At 35.6% G+C, this 16,589-nt stretch overlaps 1 protein-coding gene across 1 annotated transcript in view; it reads right to left on the bottom strand.

Annotated features, from left to right (window-relative positions):
- Positions 1-5,482: 5,482 nt before the first annotated feature.
- LOC308244307 (NKG2-A/NKG2-B type II integral membrane protein-like) overlaps positions 5,483-16,589 on the bottom strand; it is a gene marked incomplete at both ends in the record, with an annotated part of 42,961 nt that continues 31,854 nt past the window's right edge. The window contains 2 exons of the mRNA XM_080660247.1: positions 5,483-5,498; positions 9,620-9,720. Coding sequence (XP_080516373.1) covers positions 5,483-5,498; positions 9,620-9,720 — 117 coding nt within the window. The remainder of the gene's footprint in view (positions 5,499-9,619; positions 9,721-16,589) is intronic.

Below are 16,589 nucleotides of genomic sequence, written 5' to 3'. Positions count from 1 at the left end.
TCTTTATTTAATAATAGTGCATCAATATCATCAGTTCACTGTGACCAATGTACTATACTAATATAACTTAATAAATAAGGGAAACTGAGTATATAGGTTATATGAGAACTTTCTGTACTATTTTTACAATTTTTTTGTAAATTTAAAGCTATTCTGAAATAAAAAGTTTATTTACAAAATAATTGGAGCTTCTTTTGAATGTTATAATAATAATACACATAGGTCACTTTGAAGAAGAAAACTGAGGGAAAAAACTAAAAAAGCAGTTACTCATATTAACTCTCATAAACATGTACTCATGAAAACAAAATTTAAATCAGTGAATCCACACTTTAATTAATCAATGAGATAATTTTAGGCAATCAACTTCAGCTAATAGGACAAATAGACCATATTTACTTTTACAATATGTGTGAGATAAAATTAAAACAGGCACAAGTTGATTCTGCAATGTTTGATAAAGCTAGAATAATTGTTATACAATCAGTAGGTTACATAAAAATTTTGCTTATGGATAACACAAAAGGCAAATAGTATCCGCAGGAGAGAAATAATGAATTTTCAAGAAAGAGATCATTGTAACTTACACAAACTCTTCCAATCAGTAGGAGGAAAATGAATAGTTGATATTTCTTTCACTAAAATTAGAATCACCTTGATACTCAGGATGAGAACATGTTCAGAAAAAAAAGGAAAGTCAATCTCATTTATGAAAATTATTGCAACATCCCAAAACAATGCCAAACCAAATCAGTATATATAAAACTAACATAGATGACCAAATTGAGTGTATTTCCTCATTGAAAGAAAAATTATTAAATGTAACTTTCTATAAAGAGTAGATTAAAAATGGAAAGAATTTGCATATATCAAGATGGAAAATACATTTATTATAATACAACACCTTTTCATGATAAAAACAATCTTTAGCATATGTGCTAGGATCTATATCAGAGATTTTCAACCTTTTTCCATCTCACGGCACATATAGACTAATTACTAAAATTGCATAACACACCTATATAAAAATTGCTAATCTGACAAAAATAGATGTAATTTTGATTCACTCACATTGGAAGGCTATTGTGTTGGCTGTTATTTTTTTGGCAATCTAAAGGAAAAGAGGTCAGTGCCCCTGAGTAAATAGATATTGCATGTTTAAAAAATCCTTGCAGCATGCCAATGGGGATGCTGAGACACACTGATTGAAAATTGCTGATTTATATAAACATCATTGTTTTTTGAGGGGAAGTGTTTTTTTACTATTTTATTTTAAATTCAATTTATTGAGGTGACATTGGTTAATAAAATTATATAAGTTTCAAGTGGACATTTCTATGATACATGATCTGTGTGTTGTATTGTGTGCCCACCACCCCAAGTCAAGTAATCTTCTATCACCATAAACTTGGCCCCCTTTATCCTTTATTAACCCCCATCCCTGTTGTCTATGTCTATGAGTTTCAGTTTTATATACTAGATACAAGTGAAATCATATGGCTATTAGCTTTTTCTGACTGATTATTTCACTTAGTATAATATTCTCAAAGTCCATCTATGTTGTCCCAAATGGCAGTACTTAATCTTGTCTTATGGCTGAGTAATATTCTATTATACATATTTATTTATCCAATCATCTATCAAAGGATATTTTCATTGTTTTCATGTATTGGCCACTATGAGCAATGTAGTAAATAGCAACATCATTCTTAACTTCAAGATATTAGCAGTCTGAGAAAATCCTGAAGCCAAAGTGATTTATTTATTTATTTTTAAATCTTTATTGTTGAAAGTTTTACATATATCACTTTTTCCCCCATTTACCTCTTCTAGCCCACCCCCAACCCTGCCACATGCAGGACATGTCTGCATTTTTCACAAGAAACAGGTTGTTCCTTCTCTGATCAAGGGTGTGTGTGTGTGTGTGTGTGTGTTTGTGTGTGTAATGGTATATATTGAGAAATGATGACCACAATAAGTCTAATTGACATCCAGTTTTATGGATTCGGGGAGAAACATTATATCTAATAAAAGAGCAATATGCAAATTGACTGTACATCCGCTACACACAAGCCACGCTCACCAACCAATCAGGAGTGAGTATGCAAATTAACCCAGCCAAAATGGCTGTGGCCATGGAGAGAGCAGGAAGGTGGCTTGGGTTTCCCTGGCAATGGAGGAAGCCAAGCTTTCCACCTGCCCTGGCCAGCTCAGGCCTCCACTCCAGGCTACAAAGTTTCAATTATAGAAGATAAATAAATCCCAGATACCAGGGCCTCTGCTTGGGTCTCTGGGGGACGTGGCCAGCCTGCAAACCACCACAGGCCCCTTGCCCAGGCCACCCCATGCCCCAAGGGAACCCCCACCCTGATCCAGGACACCCTTCAGGGCAAACCAGCCGGCCCCCACACCTGCACCAGGCCTCTATCCTATCTAATACTATCTAATAAAAGAATAATATGCAAATTGACCATCACTCCAACGCACAAGGTGGCTGCCCCCATGTGGTCAAAGATGACTGCCCCCATGTGGACACAAGATGGCCACACAAGATGGCCAGCAGGGGAGGGCAGTTGGGAGGGACCAGGCCTGCAAGAGAAGGCAGTTGGGGGTGATCAAGCCTCCAGGGGAGGCAGTTAGGGGTGACCAGGCCAGCAGAGGAGGGAAGTTTGGGGCGACCGGGCCTACAGGGAAGGGCAGTTGGGGGGGGGGGGGCAGGCCTGCAGGGGAGGGCAGTTAGGGCCAAACAGGCTGGCAGGGGAGCAGTTAGGCATCAATCAGGCTGTCAGGGGAATGGTTAGGGGGTGATCAGGCTGGCAGGCAGAAGTGGTTAGGGGCAATCAGGAAGGCAGGCAGGCAAGCAGTTGGGAGCCAGCAGTCCTGGATTGTGAGAGGGATATCCGAATGCCCCTTTAGTCCCTATCCTACCTAGGGGGTCCCATATTGGAGAGGCTGGGCTGAGGGACACCCCCCATGCACAAATTTAATGCACCGGGCCTCTAGTATTGAATTAAAAATGAACCTTACACGTATAAAGAAATACTATGTACAAAGAAATTCTAATTTCCTTCTCAGTGGTGAGCATATACTCACTCTGTCATGATGGACCTTCTATTAAAGATTTGCTGAACATTAGGGATGCTTCGGTTATACATGAAATTGCAAAAGTACATGACATAGATTTCAGAAAACATACTTTCTCATAAATGCAATAAAACCAACAAAAATGAGTGCAGGTAGAAACAATAATTTGACTATAAAAATACATGTATGGGTCTCATCTGTGCATATTTATCTGACCTATTGAAACTGCAAGGGAAAGAAAATTACGATATTTTCCAAAGGCCTGGTTTCAAATCATTTGACATCCCCCCCACTTCAATAAACTATTTAGAAATTACTTTTCTTAAGTGAGAATACCACCAAGGCTTAATCAACTGGCCTCCTTGGCAAATATGATACAATCTAACTTACATGGCTGAGAATGTGTTAAGCCCTTCCTGTGTTGCTACCATCAAGGGAGGAGGTAACAAGACCACAGTGCAACTTCGTCATGAGAAACAGTCCTCCGGGCAGGATGGTCAAGTCAAGTTGTGACACTAAAACTTCATGGTCAGAAGTGTTTACTGAACAGTTGACAAGCAATAAAAGCATAAGATGCATGGTTTTGAAAAATTAAACTGTTGTAATTTGACTTTTCTGTAAATGTATTTAATTTAATAAGGACATGCCAAAAAAGACAAATTCTAAAATTCATATGAGCAATAAAGTAAATAAAATGAACTGGAAGAAATAGAGCTGAGTCTGGATATGCATGGGCATACCGAATCAGAAGTGACAAGTTGAGCAATATAACAGCAAATAATCTGCAAACATACTTTAACAAATATGTATTTAGGATCTATCTATTCACAACCTAACATATTTATTCAGAACATTCAGCGAGGTATAATGTACCGGGTGGGGCATGTACAGTGTCAACTAGAACATTGTAACGGGATGAACACATGACAAAGATCCCATAAATCTTGAATGTATACTTTGATGGGACAGGAAGTAGAACAGGTCAGCATCTTGGCAACTAATATTATTTGTCATAATTTCCTGAGCTAGGAGTGGAGAAATTTCTTGGCCCCATCTCAGTTGAAACTTTCCATAATTCTAAAAATAAGCAATTCTATTAAGATGTAATTGCTTTCACAAAGAAATGTTTTCGTTACATTAACTTAGCCCATGCTAGACGACTTCATTTTTGTTTGTATAATATCAATCTATCCTACATAATAAAAGGCTAATATGCAAATCGACCAAACGGCGGAAAAACTGGTCGCTATGATGAGCAGTGACCACCAGGGGGCAGGTGCTCAATGCAGGAGCTGCTCCCTGGTGGTCAGTGCACTCCCACAAGAAGAGTGCCACTCAGCCAGGAGCCGCACTCATGGCTGGCGAGCGTAACAGCAGTGGCAGGGCAGCGCTAAGGATGTTGTGGGGACTGGGCCTAAGCTGGCAGTAGGACATCTCCCAAGGGCTCCCAGACTATGAGAGGGTGCAGGCTGGGCTGAGTGGGACACCCCCACCCAAGTGCACGAATTTCGCACATTGGGCCTCTAGTATCATATAATGCAGGGGTCCTCAAACTTTTTAAACAGGGGGCCAGTTCACTGTCCCTCAGACCGTTGGAGGGCCGGACTATAGTTTAAAAAAAAACCTATGAACAAATTCCTATGCGCACTGCGGGCCCGGGATGAGTCGGCTGCTAAGCAGGACAGGCAGCAGCACCCGGCGGGCCGGATAAATGTCCTCGGTGGGCCGCATGTGGCCCGCTGGCCGTAGTTTGAGGACCCCTGAATGGAACAGAAGAAAAATTTTCCCCTATGGTATTATCTTAGAATTTATAAATAAACAGTCATATAAATAATAAATCTTTTCAAAATTCCTCTGAAGTAAATGTCACTCATGACCTACAAATCAGATGACTTCAAATTTTTATTAGCAATATGGAGTGTTTTTTTAATTACTTATTTTCTTGCATTATTTTCATTTATTTATAATTTGTTGTGTTTTTTGGAATTTGATTGAAAAAATGTATCCTTAACTAAAGATCTTGAGGCATTTTGGTATGTTTTCTATTAAACTTGTGAGGACTTTTTTTCATACTTAGATCTTTGGTAGTCATTATTTTTCCACAGAGTAATGACTTTTTCCATCACCTTTATTGAATGACCATTCTTTTCTCAGGATCTATAATGCCATCTCTATTGCCACATATTTATTATTCAATATATCTGTAGGCATTGTTTTCTCATAAAAATTCTATTCAGTTCCTTGAATAAGTATATTATCACTTAGGGAAAATTATTTGTGTTGCCTTTTCTATTCTTCTGTGTCATTAAATTATAGGTTTAAGGACCCCATATTTTTACCACACATTTTTATACTTCTCAGAATACAACAGGTAATGAGTAATGCTTTGTTCACAGGGCTATTGTAAGTTGCACCTAAAGAATAAGATTAAAAAAATTATGAGTTCTTTTCCCTCATGGCTGAATAATAATCATTGCATACATTTAAATATACTACATCTTCTTTATCCATTCATTTGTTGATAGACCCTTATGCTGTCTATATATGTTAGCTATTGTAAATAATACTGTAATGAACATGGGAGTACAGGTACCCTATCTTCATTTTATTGGTATATAAATTCAAAATTGGGATTGCTGTATAAAGTGATAGCTCTATTTTTAAGTTTTTGAGGAATCTCCATAGCGGTTTCCGTAATGGCTGTACTAGTTTACATTCCCACCAACAGTGTGCAAGGGTTCCCCTTTTTCCCACATCCTCACTAGCATTTGTTATCTCTTGTATTGTTGTGATGTGATATCTTATTATGGTTTTGATTTGTATTTCCCTTATGATTAGTGATGTTGAGCCCTTTGTATGAACCTTTTTCCATTTGTATACCTTTGGTAAAATGTCTATTTGGGTCCTTTCCCCATTTTTAATAGGATTATTTGTTTTTATGCTGTTGGATTATATGAGTTCCTTATATGTTTTGGATATTAACTCCTTATCATGTATGTGATCTGCAAATATTTTATCTAATTTGGTAGGTTTCCCTTACATTTTGTAGATGACTACCTTTGATGAGCAGAACATTTATTTTTTTACATCTAATTTTTAAATAAAAATGTTTATTGAATTTATAGGGCTGGCATCCTATCTAATAAAAGAGTAATATGCAAATTGACCATCACTCCAACACACAAGATGGCTGCCCCCATGTGGACACAAATGGCTGCCACAAGATAGCCAGCAGGGAGAGCAGTTGGGAGGGACCAGGCCTGCAACAGAGGGCAGTTGGGGGCGATCAAGCCTGCAGGGGAGAAAAGTTAGGGGTGACCAGGCCTGCAGGGGAGAGCAGTTGGGGGGACCAGGCCTGCAGGGGAGGGCAATTAAGGGTGACCAAGCCTGCAGGGGAGGGCAGTTGGGAGTGACCAGGCCTGCAGGGGAAGGCAGTTAGGAGCAATCAGGCTGGCAGGGGAACAGTTAGGCATCAATCAGGCTGGCAGGCAGAAGCAGTTAGGGGCAATCAGGAAGGCAGGCTGGCGAGCACTTGGGAGCCAGTAGTCTTGGATTGTGAGAGGGATGTCCAACTGCCTGTTTAAGCCCAATCCCAGTAGGATTGGGCCTAAATGGGCAGTTGGACATCCCTTGAGGTGTCCCAGATTGAAGAGGGTGCAGGCTGGGCTGAGGGACACACACCCCCATGCACAAATTTCATGCACTGGGCCTCTAGTTGATTAATAAAAGTATATAGGTTTCAAGTGTACATATCTGTAATACATCATCTGTATATTTTATTAAAACAACATGGATGGATCTTGAGAATATCATGTTAAATGAAATAAATCAGACAGAAAAATTCAAGAACCATATGATTTCACCCATATGTGGAATATAAAACTGAAAGCAACAAATGAACAAATAAGACAAACAAAAAAACAAATGCTAATAGACACAGACAACAGAATGGTGGTTAGCAGAACGAAAGGAGGGTGGGGGATAGTGAAGAGTAGAGAGGGTCAAGTGTATGGTGATGAAAGGAGATTTGATTTCGGGTGGTGGGCACACAATGCAATATACAGATGATGTATCATAGAACAATACACTTGAAACCTATGTAATTTTACTAATAAATGTTACCTCACTAAATTTAATAAAATTGAAAAAAAATCAGGGAAGTCAATGGATACAAGATCAACATGTAAACCTCAATTGTATTTCTTTTTTAAAATATATTTTTATTGTTGGTAGTATTACAGTCATCTCCCATTCCCCCCTTATCTTCCTCCTCCTTGCCCCAACCCCACCTCAGGCTCTCAATACCCTACTGCTCATGTCCATGGGCTATGCATATCTATCTATATAAAACCCTAATATGCAAATCGACCGAACGGTGGAATGACTGGCAGAATGACTGGTTGCTATGATGTGCACTGACTGCCCGGGGGCAGATGCTTAACACCGGAGTGTCCCCAGCCCACAGGCCCCAACTAGCGGTGGCGGCGGGGAAGGGGGGGGAGGCGGGACCGGCAAGCAGGCGGCACCAGTCCAACCATGGTGGGTATGAGCAGGGGCCCCCTGATCATCCCGCTAGTTGCCCCACAGATCAGCCCTGATCATTGGCCAGGCCTAGGGACCCTACTCGTGCACAAATTTTGTGCACCAGGCCTCTAGTAAGTATATAAGTTCTTTGGTTTATCTCTTCTCGTCCCACCCCAACCCTACATTGAGGTATGTCAGTCTGTTCCATGCCTCCATGCTTCGGGTCTTATTTTGTTGGTCAATTCATTATGTTCATTAGATTCCACAAATAAGTGAGATCATGTTATATTTGTCTTTCTCAGATTGGCTTATTTCACTTAGCATAATATTTTTCAGGTCCATCCATGCTGCCCCAAAGCTCAAGTGTTTTTCTGTTTGAAGCAGCAAAAATTACTAAATGTTTTAAAAAATAAAAGTTATTTACAAAATTGTGACTGTAAAATACCCATATTTCTGTAAGACTTTAATATAGGAAAATTAAAAATATAGTAGAGATATTAAAGGAAACTTATTACATAGAAGGATGAAGCATGATATTAGTTGGAAGAGTCAATATTGTAAAATGACTAATCTTTATAGATTAAAGTTTAAATGCAGTCCCAAATATAATCCCAAGTGTTTTTTAAATGTTTTTATTAATGTGTAATTTACAAAGCATAAAATTCATCCATTCAGAGAGTATATATCAGTGATTTTTAGCATATTCCCAGAGTTCGCAACTGTCACCATGATCAAAATTTAAAAAATGTTCAGCCCTCCAAACAGTGTGCCAATTTACAGTCATTTCTTTTTTTAAAAATATATTTTATTGATTTTTTTACAGAGAGGAAGGGAGAGGGATAGAGAGTTAGAAACATCAATGGGAGAGAAACATCAATCAGCTGCCTCCTGCACACCTCCTACTGGCGATGTACCCGCAAACCAAGGTACATACCCTTGACCGGAATCGAACCAGGGATCCTTCAGTCCACAGGCCGACACTCTATCCACTGAGCCAAACCAGTTAGGGCTGCAGTCATTTCTTTCTTTTTTTTTTTTTTAATATATTTTATTGGTATTTTACAGAGAGGAAAGGAGAGGGATAGAAAGCCAGAAACATCGATGAGAGAGAAACATCGATCAGCTGCCTCCTGCACACCTCCCACTGGGGATATGCCCGCAACCAAGGTACATGCCCTTGACCGGAATCGAACCCGGGACCCTTCAGTCCGCAGGCCGACGCTCTATCCACTGAGCCAAACCGGTTTCGGCTGCAGTCATTTCTTATTCCCACCTCTCTTCAACTCTTGGCAACCACTGGTCCACTTTGCGCCTCTGTGGGTTTGCCTTACAATGTGATCTTTTAGAAAGGTTGAATGCCACAAATACAATATTGAACAAAAACAAAGTCAGTAATTAAAAGTAATGATATCTGTACATTTGAATGTGTATATTATTCTCTAATCATTGTTAAGGAATTTTTCAGTATTAGAACAAATAATATAATTCATTTTAAGAGTTATGCAAAAAAAGAGTTATGCAAATAATACTATTTTCATTTCATGAAAAATAAAGTTACCTGACAGAATCCAAACTCAGGTGTTTTAACTCTAAAGCTTATGCTTGCAACTGTATATTTTTGGAAATCCACAATTACATGATATGAGGCCATAGAGGGTTAGCAGAGCACAGTCACCTTTACCAGATAAGTCTGTTATTCTGTAACGAAGAAATATGCATAATTTTGTTGTTATAGTGTATGGATATAATCCATAAAACAATAAATAGCATTTTTCATGTAATTGTAATAGGAAAACATTTTGAAAATAGGTAATTATACTCTTTACATAATATTAGTAAGAGTTGGTTATTAGGAAAACTGGGTAGTCATTTTTTAATATTTATATCAACATTTCATTAACTTTGAACTTCCTTCTTCATGTTTATAGTTCAACTAAAACAATGTATTAATAATAGTCTTTTAAAAGTTTCCTTTTTACATTTTTTAAGAAGTATTTAAAAAACAACTTACTTTAGTTTGTAAGTTGAATCATTTATCAACATCCAAGGATGATCACTGCTATTACGAAAAACTCCAACCCATGATGGTGGTAAAATGGATTTCAGAAATTCCTACCCCAAAATAAAGAAATTTTATTTAAATAATCAACATGAAAGATTATTTTTTTAAAGCAAGTAGTGTATTCTTTCAAAAGATCCTACATTTTGAGAACAACCCATGATGTAGAAAACATGGAACTCAGAAATTTCTGCCCCAAAATAAGGAATTTTTACTTAAATGATCATCGTGAAAGTTTGTATTATTTTTTAAATGCAAGTAGTGTACTTTCATATGATCCTTCATTTCAGAAAAAAATAAGATGTTGGATTTTAATCAATATTAAACATAAAATCATAAACCAAGAATTCATATTGCTAATACTTTTCAGCCATGTTTGTATCTTTTCTACTTTTGATTTAAAATTAATTCTTTTTTAAAATTTCTTTATTGATTAAGGTGTTACATATGTGTCTTTATTCTCCCATTACCCCCCTATCCTCCCCACTCTTGCCCTCACCCCCCTGTTGTCTGTGTCCATTGGTTAGGCTTATATGCATGCATACAAGTCCTTTGGTTGATCTCTTCCCCTTACCCCCACCCTCCCCTACCTTCCCTCTGAGGTTTGATGTCCTGATCGATGTTTCTCTGTCTCTGGATCTGTTTTTGTTCATCAGTTTATGTTCTTGAACATTGAGACTTAGTAGTGATGTTAACAAAGAAAATCCTGATATATGTAATCTAGTAGTTACCAATGTTGACAAAATTAACATAACAAGGCTTTAAATAAATTTTCAAATACTTATTTTAAGTATATGGTACTGTGAATAAAACCATGTAGATCTCTACTATGTTTCCCATAATTTAGGTTTTAGAAAAAATTAAGGGATTGCCATTAAGAAAACAAATGACATGGAAGCCAAAAATTTGATTTTCTGTGCCTCACACCATTCTTGAACCAGATAAGACCTGAAGTGATCTATTTGTGTGTTGGTGGAATCCAGTAGTCTAGGTGTCGGAGACTCATGTCTCTGCTATTCCCTGCTAAATGCAACTACAAATTCTAGAACTAGTGAAAGATGTAAGTAAAGGAGAGCTCTGAATGTGGAAAGAGAAAGGGAAAATGGTTTGGTACCCCAAGATTAGAGAACAACAGAGCGACAGGGTAACTCATATCTTCACCCAACAGCAGTAACCTAAGCCTGCTGTTTCCCAATATCCAATACAGCATTATAGGAGGTGGTTCAAAGGAAGCCATTCCTCCCATACATTAGAGAGAGAGTTCTGCCCAGCAACACCAGCCTAGCCTGCAGGGCGATCCATTAAGACACCTGCTAACAAATTAAAAAAAAAAAAAAAAAAGCAGAGTAAGTTTTCCTTCCCCCAAGAGAAACCAAGATAGGAGGGCTGGAGGCAGGCAGGACCAGCAAAGGGGACCCTATAACTAAAATCAATGGACCCAGCATGGCTTTTTATTGCTGAGGGCATGAAACTCACATCCCCAATGAGAGACATGAGATAGAATCGACTTTAAAATGTTACATTCCCATAACTGGCAGTGAAAATTAACAAACTGCAGATAAATGCAGCAATATAAATAAATTGTAAAACGTATCAGATGGAGGTGAAAATGAAGAAAAAGCACACTGTATGATTCCATTTATATGAAAATCCAGAACAGGCACACATCCCGTCATATTAAAAACTAGGACAGTGGCTAAATAAAGAGGGAAAAGATGTGATGAAAGAATATGCAGTAGCAGGGCTGCGGAGGCTGGAAACTTTTATTTGGGATCTGATTTGTAATTGCATGGTTCTATTCACTTTGTAACCAATTTGCACAGTTATGGTATCTTTAGTGTCGTAGACATGTGGTAAAGGTAAATAGCAAAGTTTATTCTAGAGAAAAAGCATTTATAAAAACATGGTTTTCTATGAAAAGCAAGATTGAAACTTACCAAATGTGCATGAATGTTATCAAATATAAATAAAATGTAAACCAAAAACAGAATATTAACACTTCAAAATGATAACTAAAATATGTACAAGAATATATGTCAACTTTGTTCATACAATATAGACTAAAGTAAGCTTTTAATAAAATGTTTGAAACACTTAAAATCTTACCATTTCTTCTTCATTATCTATATAAAGCAGGTTAGAGTTCTTTGAAGCACAGGCCAGCAAACTCTCATTCCATGTTTTATTTTCACTACTAATATAATAGCAATTTTTGGAATATGTAAACCACTCCAGTGGACAATGACCACAATGATTTGCTAAAGAAAAATTATAAATGTTTAACTGAACACAATTTGAATAAAAAATTAATCTACATATATGCACAGATACATACATATCTGTGCATAATATCTATGCACATTCACAGGCTGATACATACACCCACTCAGGGATAAGGGTCACCCCTTACTGCCTAATTCATGTGCTCACATAAAGAAATAACACAAAGAAAAACATTCAATCTCTAATATTCTAGAAGTCATTGAATGAAACCACTTTTTTTTTAGAATAGCAATGGGATTTTGTCTCAACATAATAGAACAGTAGGCATTTTGAGATAATTGGCGACAGTGGATATGGTGATTTTAAGTAAATACTTCTTCATATTGTTGCATAAGAAGAAATACTTTTTTATAATTATTTGTAAATATTTATTGCTCATTTTATAATATATGTTCTCCCCCCTGAAAAAGTCTATTGTCATTTTTGCCAAGCTTAGGATAGAGACAAAATATAAATTTTGCTAGTATCAGAACTTTGAAAATTATTGTGTACCTTTCAGGATCTTTGTTTTGGGGGATGAATTGTTCTTCTCCAGTTTACCAGTACCTTAAAAAATTAAGGTAATTGTTTAAAACATAATTAATTTAAATAAATCATAATAATTTTTGGTTTTAGCTCGAAGTTTTTTAAATATTGTCTATGATGAGAATTATCTGTAACAAAATTGATTTACTAAGAAAAATGAATAAAGTAATACAGATTTAGGGGGAAATATTTTAAAAGCCTATGGGAACAAACTTTAGCATCTCTTACAATATTGGCTTACCCAATACCAAGAATTAATTTGTATTTCTCAATAAGGTCTTGTGGATTTCTATAAAGTATGTGTTTAAGTTATGAAATCAGAATATATAAATATGTGTAAAATATATTCTACAAATTATTCTATCTCTATGCATTTGACTAATTCAGCATAGCACATTTATCTAAATGTAGACATTAAAATTAGAATTCTATTCTGTAATACTGTATTATGAAATACTTAGAGGCACTCAGATTCTTTAAAATGACGTTTCCTTAAAATCTTCCAAAAGCTTACAAGGCATAAAATGTATCACTCTTACTACACTGTACATCAAGATAAGGCAGATAACTCCCAGGATCCCGGCAAAGAGCTTCTCTGGAGGTGATGGTGAATCTGCAGGAAGAGAAAGGAGAGATGGAGACATTATTTAGACAATTTACATGTAAGAGAACCCACATGCACAACAAATCATATATAAAGTTGAACCCCAAAACCATATCTACCAGTGGAATGTTCCTCTCAGATGTACCATTTCATTTTCACAATTTTCCATGAGTTGTTGGTCAAAGACGACACCTTACAACAATGCCTGAATGAAATTAGCCCTCAGATTTCATATTAGAATACTGTGTTCCAACTTCAAGCTCTGACCCTTACAAATGAAAAGATATGTGAGCTAATTCCCTACTCTTTTGCACACCTCTATATCCCAGCTGCACCACCTAGAACACTTACACTGTGAGTCCATTAAATGTGTCACCTTTGCTTTAGTCATCCTTGTAATTCTATTGAAGATCTTGAAAAGCACTTGAAAGTTTATTCCCACATAGAATATTTATTTTTCAGTTGGTACAATGGAGCTTTTCATGCCCTTACCTTTCACTTGCTGTCTCCTTAAGTCCTTAGCCAGATTCATTTCTGAGTCATTTTCTTGTTGGACATCCATCTCTGAGGCTGAGCAATGACAGGGATGGTGTGTATGGTAACAGGACTTAAGTAATTAATAAATGATGTGAACAATGACAACACCCCAACCATAGTCTTTGGGGGTGGAGTGTGAGATAAGTAATAGCACTTACTTTGCATTTGACCAGTGTGAAGTCTTGTTCTAATTTACGTAGAGATTTAAATGTGTTTCATGATAGAATAATAGTTCTTAAAATGATATGCTATGTTTGACATAATATTATTGGTTGAAGCAATGAAAAATAAGAAGTTTTTCAAGAATAGTAAAGAAATTCAGAATAATGATATCATTATTAAAGTCAGATTCCACTGAAACATTTTAATACAGTTAGAATAACTGTGAAAATTAAAATGCTGTATAGAAAAAAAGTGATGCCCTAATTTTTTTTTTAAATATATTTTATTGATATTTCACAGAGAAGAAGGGAGAGGGATAGAGAGTTAGAAACATCGATCAGCTGCCTCCTGCACACCTCCCACTGGGGATGTGCCCACAACCAAGGTACATGCCCTTGACCGGAATCGAACCTGGGACCCTTCAGTCCGCAGGCCGACGCTCTATCCACTGAGCCAAACCGGTTTCAGCTAATTTTTATGACAATTTTTAATTCAGTACTAAACATATTGAGTGTTTTAAAGTTGGGTGAATAGTAGTATTAGAATATATAATACTTTTCTGTAATAAATTAATTTTATTTAGTCACTTATATTTATTTATTAAAAAGGCAGATGATATTTTAAAATATCAAGTGATATTTTAAATAATTGTGGAGTTCTGAGAAATCATTATAATTTAAGAAAATATTTTATATGCTGAAAAATGCTACATGACACACCAAAAGTGTCCAAAACTTACAAATAATAAAAGCAATAGAACGTTAAAGGATTTTTAAAAATACTAACTTTACACAAGTAACTTACAATTTATTTAACGGTTAAGATATGAAATCATAAAATGATTAATAAATGTCTATATAATTTATGAGGAACATTGTTGGTACAAAATTCCAGAAAGATCCTATGGCTATCAAAGTCAGTGAAGGTGACTTTAGTGTGTAGGCAAATGTAACAAATCTGATAATTTATTCAATAATTCAGTCAATGGGTTCTGCAGTCAGTGAGATCTAGAATAAATTCTGGCTTTGAAATTGATAATGTATTACCTTTAAAAGTTACTTAGTGTTTAACAACCTAGCTTACTAATCTAAGGTGGGAATAAAAATATGTTAAGATACAATGCATGTAAAGATAACACTCAATCTGACATTTATAAACTCTCAATATGTCACTTGTTTTAATTATTTTAACACAATTGCCTTGTTAGTATTTCTGATTCTTAACAGACAATGAAAACATAAATCATTAGACAGGAGTCTCTTATCAGTGTAGCATCTTTTTGTATGTGTTGTTCAATTTCTAAAAAGTATTTTGATTGTTTATAATTAAGTTTAAATATTCAACAACGAAGATTTTTGGTGAAAGTTTAAAAAAGCATTTTACTGAGACTATTAAATCCTGATTTTCATTGCAAGTCACACTGATTTTATTTAATTGAAGTGTATGTATGAGGAATTATGTTTTACCTTCATGACTTGATGAATTTTTGTTAAGAATTTATTTTTAAAATCTAGGATAAAAATGAAATAATATACATTTATAATTATATCTATTAATTACAAAATCCAATGGGATTTTGTTGAAGTTATACTGATTTTCAAGCCCAAATATACATGTATGTATGCTCTTTAGTAGTATTGTACAGGCAAAAACTTGAATATTTTAAGATATCTACCAACATATTTCATATTTTACTCTTTTTACCCTAAATTGTACAAATAAGGATAGCAATGTTTTCTTTTATTTGATTGTATGTGAATTGTACTTCAGTAGTACCACATCTAACATTTGTAATTTCCCATTAAATGAACTGGGCCAGTAGAGAGACAGGAGAGTAGACACACATACCTCTGGAAGCCAGAAAGTTATGAATCCTTTAGTGTTTAAGTGAGAGGCCAGGTCACTCCTGCAAACAAACAATGTCTGTGATCTCCACAGACTGTCCTGTGAAGACTGAGAGTGAATCAAAAGTAGAAAAAAAGTAGATTTCTCATCACTGTGTCACTTAGAGTTTGAACAGGAAATTCTTACACTTGGCCAATTTTGAAGATGATTTATCTCATCACACATCTTCCGAATATAGGAGACTTTGAGCTTGTAATGTGTCACTTAGTTTGTCCATTGGTAAGTGCCTCTGAGAAATTGTTTTCATATTCTAAAAGATTTCTGGGACGAAAGACTTGACCACTCATACTGTTAACTTATTTCATCTTAAAATCACAAAATCTTAGGCCTTGAGAAGAGTATCTCAGATGTTTAAGTTCTACTCTTAGACAAGGTTGCTAAATAATGGCATCACCTCATTTTATTTATACACTCATTATGTTATTTTAATTATAATAGAAATATAAAACCATAATTTATTAACAATAGCTACTTAATGATGTTTGTCACTAATATTCTGAAGAATTACTACATTTTCAACATATAGTAACTGTCACAAATATTTATTCTCAAATATATCTTCTCACACTCTCTTGTTTTTAAAATTGCTGTATTTAATTTTATTATTTGTATATTAGAAATATAAATTTTCCTGATATTAATAAATGTCTGTGAAGGATAAGACAGTAAGCAACACTGAACTATACCATAGTATATAAAATTGAAATGTTAAATTAATACTCATATTATGTATTCATTCATATTCAAATTATAATTAGTAGTTTGTATTTTAATAGAAATATTTGTGGTAAATGACAAACACCCAAGTCTAACTATGTAGGAGGAAAACAAATGTAATTTTTAAAAATTTCACTTGACCATAACTGGGGAGGCAGAAATAGTAGACTTTGAAAACACATGTTAAGT

The sequence above is a fragment of the Plecotus auritus genome (assembly GCF_963455305.1).
Source record: "Plecotus auritus genome assembly, chromosome: 3".
Taxonomy (NCBI): Eukaryota; Metazoa; Chordata; class Mammalia; order Chiroptera; family Vespertilionidae; genus Plecotus; species Plecotus auritus.
Note: the sequence above shows the minus strand (reverse complement) of the source record. Positions and strands in the feature narration are given on the sequence as shown.